General features: G+C 38.2%; 1 protein-coding gene across 2 annotated transcripts; it reads right to left on the bottom strand.

Annotated features, from left to right (window-relative positions):
- Positions 3,141–5,331, bottom strand: LOC109711988. 2 transcript variants are annotated; one of them, XM_020235386.1, is made up of 3 exons: positions 5,167–5,331; positions 4,372–5,077; positions 3,141–3,868 (listed from the first exon to the last, which is right to left on the bottom strand). In XM_020235386.1, exons 2-3 carry the CDS (start codon positions 5,069–5,071, stop codon positions 3,789–3,791), a joined length of 780 nt encoding a protein of 259 aa, XP_020090975.1. In that variant the 5' UTR covers positions 5,072–5,077; positions 5,167–5,331; the 3' UTR covers positions 3,141–3,788. The 2 variants fall into 2 exon arrangements, with proteins under 2 accessions (XP_020090975.1, XP_020090974.1); XM_020235385.1 differs by having other exon boundaries at positions 4,372–5,080.

The following is a 7,022-nucleotide window of genomic DNA, read 5'->3' on the forward strand; positions in this document are numbered from 1 at the left end:
TTGGAGCCTAGTACTAGGTGGGTCGGACCTAACCAGAGCAAGTGAAGCTTCTCTATGTTCTATATGTATTATAGAAATGTGTTAGTTGTGTGCTTATGTGATAGCTAAAGGGCTTGAGAATTCGTCATCATAACATTTACTATATTGACATAGAATCTCTATGAAGTAGAGAATCCTCACGCCTAAATGTATTCATATTCCTGTTTGGTTTAGTTGAATAACAATGAGACACGTTATTATGCTCATGAAACGTAGAGAACAGTGACATTCTCTTTTTACTCGCTTGATTACAAGTAGAGAACAATGACATTCTCTTGACTCTGAAGTAGAGAACTATGACATGCTTGTGCCTATGTTGATAGTGCCATGATAGTGAAAGATTCTAATACAATATGTAAATTAGCATTACACCTGCATGCTTACTAAACTAGTGGATTCTAGTTGTTGTTAATATTTGTTATACTGAAATGTCGATCAAAGGATCGAGAGCGAGAACGCTGCAAATGAAAACATGAGAATTGAGACATGTGGACAGTGAAATATGCTTGCTTGCCATCGTGCTCATTCGCACACGCTTGTGAGGGTCGCTCCCTACAAGCCGGCACTCCGGAGTTGGCCTTTGCGACAGTTGCTCGCCGTGCGGGATTGGGTGCCGAAGTGGATTGCCGTGGGGAGTGTATACTACCACGGGGCCATTAGGCGCGGCGCAAGCTGGACTACCTTGGGTAGGTCCCTGTGAATGAAAGGAAAGTACTAAATGGAAAAAAAAAAGACAGTAATGAATGTTTATTACTTAAAGTGTACAGTAGTCACTTTTATGTTCGTGCTTATACTCATGTCTATGTTCATGGTTACAGAAGTTGTTATATCTCTTTTATGCAAATGGTTCATTACTGTAGAAAGCTATTACATGTTGATTACATGTTTATTACTTATTAGCATCATGCTTATAAATCATGCAATTATTATTTTTGCTTTCATTTAGTACATCTTGAGCCTAGTGGTGTAATTCGCCGAGGCTAGCGGCTTACCCACTGGGAACTATTGTTAATAGTTCTCACGCCCTTTTGGTGGTTGTTTTTACAGAGCCATCTACAGGAGAGGCTAGGGATCGTGGCAAGGGAGTCGCGCCTAGCTAGGGACTACTAGGAGCGTGCTAGTCGATCACCTTGCTACTCGGGCTACGGCCGAGGGTGATGTCCCTATGTATAGATAGACCACCGTTGTACCTATTCTTTTGTATACCCCGTGATGTATATGTACTTTTGGACAGTCACTTTAGTTGTGATACTCATCTTTTGGTTGAGATTTTTGGACTATACTCCTTTACTCTATTGTTGATAGTATTGTTGACTTGTACTTTGCTCTGATATCAGGATAGAATTTTCTATGATCTTCTTCCTATCGACTTGCTTGTTTGTAGACGCCTTATATACTGCAGGTGTATGGCGGGTCTGTTCACGTACCGGATATGCTTCCGCTGGTACCCGGGCGTGACATCAAAGTAGTCACTTTTACAAAAGTGACTCTTACAAAAGTGAGTTTTCAGTTCGATTGTTTGGTTGGTTATAATCTGATCGAAAATTTTAATGCTATATCACAATTTTTTATAGGATTTTTATTTTCAGCCGTTAAAAATTATTGATTTTGAATCCTTTCGATTGCTAGGTAAATGATATCAAAAAATCGTAAAAATTATTTTCTAGAAACTTCAAATACGCTAGATTAAGTCTAACGGAGCCGATTGTTGATTCGAAATTTTCATTATCGAAAATGGCTCAGGAGCATGGAGGACCCCGTGCTCCTGAGAGCACAGCAGCCCTACTATATATATATATATATATATATATATAGGGTCTGGCTACTATACTATTATGAGTACGATTGCCCTCGTACTCATAAGATGTTTTCAATGATAGAGCTTCCGAATCGACGATCCACACCGTTAAACGTCATTTACAGCATTAAAAACTTCTAGAAATCAAATTTTATAATTTTTTGACGTCATTTACCTTACGATCAAGAGGTCACAAATTTGACAATTTTTAACGGCCGGTATGGGATACTTGCTAGTTTAACGGTGTAAAAGAATCGGAATTTGTTGAATATTTGATAAAAAATTCTATTCACTACATATATAAAGATCAATAACTCCGATCTTGAATTGAAGGATCCGATCATCCTTTTTAGGACGTCGTTCGATTTTAACCGTTCATTTTATGCCCACTTGATGGACTTTATTATGATTTTGAAAATTTACGAAATTTATTTTCTAGAAGTTTCAAATACTCTAGATCATATTTAACGGAGTGGATCGTCGATTCGGAAGCTTCATCATTGAAAACAACTTATGAGTATGAGAGCTCCAATACTCATAATAGTATAGTAGCCATGGCCTATATATATATATATATATATATATATATATATATCAATTCAAAGTAGACCCAAAATCTTGGTTTTGGCTTATTCGGAAACTAATTTTGTTTAGGGCATGTATGGTNACGTACCGGATATGCTTCCGCTGGTACCCGGGCGTGACATCAAAGTAGTCACTTTTACAAAAGTGACTCTTACAAAAGTGAGTTTTCAGTTCGATTATTTGGTTGGTTATAAGTGAAACATGAAATTATATTTTTATATTTTTGATTCTTTAATTACATATAAAGAAGTGAAAATATAAACAAGCAACCTATACTCACAAAAATTAGAACATTTTTAATAATTAGAATTAAAAATTAAATTTTAAAATTTAAATTTAAACATAAATCTCAGTTAAATTTATAATCAAAATTTAAGACATACAATTAAATTTACAATTTGAGTTATAACTCATAACTGAAATTAAATTCTAAAATAAAAGTTCAACAAAAAAAATTAGAACATTAGTTCCATTTTTTAATCCATAATTTGAATCATATTTTAATTTACTCTTTGATCTTAAATTCTAAATTTAAATATAAATTCAAAATTTGAATTAATAAATTAAAATTAAAATTGAGTTTAGATCACAATTCAAACTGAATATTTGAATTCATAATTCAAATTCAAAGTTTTTGTTAGTAGCATCAAAGTTTTTTTTTCCTTTTTATTTTTCCCCTACCTTTTAGGCTAGATTTGCGAGTGAAACAAGCAGGAAAGCTATAGTCAAATCAAGTCCAGCAGTATGATTCATACATCATTATAACAAAAGGAAACACATGAAGAACAATCATTTAGTACCCCTCATTATGGATGCAACATATATTTTTGTCAATGTACCCGTCTTCGCACTTTCTGCTGCTTCTGTTAATGCCACATTGCTTGACATACAATGGCCATTTGAAACTACCTGTAGGCATTGATGCGTTGATGCGACGCCCCTTGAATCTCTTTCTCTCTCTCTCTCTCTCTCTCTCTCTCTCTCTCTCGTCTGCTGGCTTTCCATTCCATACAGACATTCCTAAGTAGAACAGCTAAAATCTTTGCATTTTCGGAATGGGCACGTCCTCCTCCTATTCATTTTTTCAGGCACAGTTTATACTATTGCTAGGCATAATAAAGAAGAATTAGATGATGATGACAATGAGGATGATGACGACAGCAACACATAGAAGGGACACAGAAGAAGAAAAGGGAGAAAATAGGTGACTCAATGGGATGGGAGGAAAAAACAACGAGGCTAGGTGAGTATATACAAAGTAAGATGGGTATGCATATAGAACGATATGGATATGCAATAGGCAAAAGAAGACATGCCTCATCTCCTCAGCAGCAAAAGTTCAATTATATGTGGAGTAGGCTCCTAATTAGCAGCATTGCCTCACCGAACAAGCCACGGCTTGCGCCCAATGCCTCAGCCTAGTCTTTACATGCTGTGGGTTATCTCCTGTTGTGTCATAGTCCAACAAATTTTTAGTAGTTATCATTTAGGCAGTACAAATAAAAGAGAGCAAAGTCCAAAAATTCCCAATGTCACTATGTCGTCTAACGCATTTTGTGATATTATTATTTATACTACAAAGTGTGACACTTCATTTTCTATGGGTTTTCCTTTAGTTTGTTGTTAGAACCAACTATATTAACAAGGGGAGTAAAGTGCTACATCTTTTTTGAACATAGGATAGTAAATATACTATTTTATCTCCCATGATTTGTATTTTACCACTTGTGTTTTATAAAATGCAGCATTTTGCTAAGCTCTTAATAACAATTTACCTATGAAAACTAAAATAGTAATTTTGGGAGGACAAAATGATACATTTTGTGTCACAAGGTAGCAAATTGCAACATCACTACATCACATGGGATTTTTGAAAATTCACCCAATAAAAAAAAAGTAAGCCAAATATTGTCTGTAGCATGTAAGAATTACGAGGCATATGCATGTACCTGGGCTAAAAATTTTCCAACTATCAGCCTGCAAGGATTGCTGTTGTTGTTGCAGTTGCTCCTCAGTAGGGCTTTGAGGGCTCGAAGTGCCAAAAAGAGTCGAGGCTGAAGAGGTGGCAGTTGGGGTGGAGATGGGGCTCGGAGAGTATCTGATTTTCGGGTCGGAGAATTGACGATTGACGGCAAAGTAAAGGTCGAGGGCTGGGAGGGTGTCACATAGATACTGACCTCCATCCTCCTCGTTGAACCCAAACCCTAGCTCAATTGATCCTCTCAGTTCGTCGAGGTCCTCATCTGTTAGGCTCCTCACCCGTCCACTCAGCCTACTCTTTCGGCATTGGCTCCTCCTATCGTTTCTCTGTTGCTCTACCTCCATGTTGCCTTCTTCTTCTGCTTCGTCTTCTTCTTCTTCTTCTTCTTCCTCTGTGGACACCATCATGTGCCTCCTTTGCATTATCTGCCTTCGTCGCTTCTCCCACTTAGCCTCCCTCGTCGTCTCTTTCATAGATAATTGCTTTGATAACAACCTCTTGCGGTTGCCAATCATGCTGCCTACAATGTTGCTTGTAGCAGTCCATGTGGGTGGTGGCTCCTCAATCATCACCTCCCCTTCTTCCTCCTTTCCCTCGCTTTCCAAGGACGAAGATGAGGATGACAAAGTTAGCAGCTCATTCTCCTTAATATTATTGTTCTTCATCATTCTTCCCTACTTTTTTTTTGAAAAAAAATTTCAATATTAATGCTATGCAAGACAAATGAATAATCTCTTCATTAGCAACAAAGAATCCTACTTACTCTCCTCCTCCTTTAGGCAATGGTAGTGATACACATTGAGGGCGGCGGCCGCTGGAGGACGGCCGCAGTGCAAGGAAAGAGAGAGGAGGGATGGGAAGGGAAGGGGGCTCCTTCTTGGAAGAAGTAGAAGAGAGACCAAAGAAAAAGTAAGGGGGAGTTTTTCTTTCTTGAAGATAGGGGTGAGTTCTTGATTTAGTCAGCCCTTGTGAGGATTTAAGAGATGGGAGACATTCCAAACCGTCCATTCCTCCGAAGTGCAATGCTTGCCGCTACTTCCTCTTTTCTATTTTTGTTGGGAAATTGTTGCATTATTGCGTTAGAAATTGCCTACTATTTTCGTCCATATGTTAGCTAAAAGGAATGAAGAGGTGAGTTTTAATGCCTATATTTAGGGCTCATAATTTATATGTAAGAGCTAATTAGCTAATTAGAATGGTCCTCAAATATGGAAAGGGACTTGATGCGGCCAATTTGGCATTAAAGTTCCTAGAAAAATGTAACTCAACCAAGTGAAGCCAAAAATTCCATTGAGTTCGGTAACTTTCACAATCGATGCAAGAAATCTTTAAATGACCATAATTTTTCGCTCGAGTATCTAATTTCAGTGTGCAACCCTCAATTCAGAAAATAATTTCGAGATCCATGTGTTGAACTACAAAACTTGCCGCGCCCTGCAACCGCCAATTTGGTCGGTTCGGGTACGTCAAATAGACACCGAACGGACAGTACCTCCCATGTCCGCCCAAAGCTAAACAACAACAATCATGTACATACAGTTGCCCAGGAAAACATCAACCACATACATGATTCATTGCGAGTATAAACAAGAGCAAAAGAGAGAGTTCTATCTATTACATCCACATTCAACTGTTTACATCATCAAAATGGTTACATTGGTTTACATGTTCATCTCATGAAATATGTATACATCCACAACTCCAAAATACATATACATCCACAAGTAGCTTCTCACAAAATTCGACATGTCCTCTCTAAACTAAACGTAGTATACTAATGCATAAAGGGAAGCTACTAGCTAACTAGAGCGCTATGCCTTTGAAAGTTTTGAGGAGCCCAAGGATCTATCTAGATTGTATCTATCACCTAGAAGGGGGTGAATAGGTGAAAGTAACCAAAAACCACAAATCTCAATACGATAAAAATAAATGCGGAAAATAAAAAGCACACCGAGATTTACGTGGGAAAACTCCAACTTGGAGAAAAACCCACGGGACCAACACGCGAAAAAATATTTCACTAAGAGAAAAGATTACAAGGTGATTACCGACTCCACGGACTCAACCTCTCTTAACCTTCTATGAATCTCGCGCAATCCTCCGAGTTGTCCACGCCCACATGTTCGAATCCACGAACGCCTTCAATCACGCCGAATCCACGAAGCTTCAATCACGCCGAATCCACGACGCCACTCGAATCCACGACGCCACTCGAATCCACGAGCCCACGATCCGAATCCACGAACCGCCTTCGTTCATGCCAAATCCACGACGCCGTTCATGAAGAGCATCATGATTATGGTGATCCTTCGCTTAGAGTATCGATGAAAACCAGGGAAAGAAACTCCAAGCGAAGCGGAGATCAAATCGACATATAGATATGAAAATTCAATATCTCGATTTGACCTAAAAGAGGCTTTATGTAGAAAATAGGTTTTAGATGAAATCCGAGCCTTTAGGATTTCTCAAACATGTATTTTCGTGATGCTTGATATGTTAGAGAAGCCCAATAGCTTATTTATAGACTTTAGAATCAATTGGAGTCTGATTAGAAAGTTTTCACAATTTTACACTGTGTGCCGGTACACTTTAGGCTGTCACCGGTTACACGATGACGGA

Source organism: Ananas comosus, linkage group 6 (assembly GCF_001540865.1).
Source record: "Ananas comosus cultivar F153 linkage group 6, ASM154086v1, whole genome shotgun sequence".
In the NCBI taxonomy this organism is placed as follows: Eukaryota; Viridiplantae; Streptophyta; class Magnoliopsida; order Poales; family Bromeliaceae; genus Ananas; species Ananas comosus.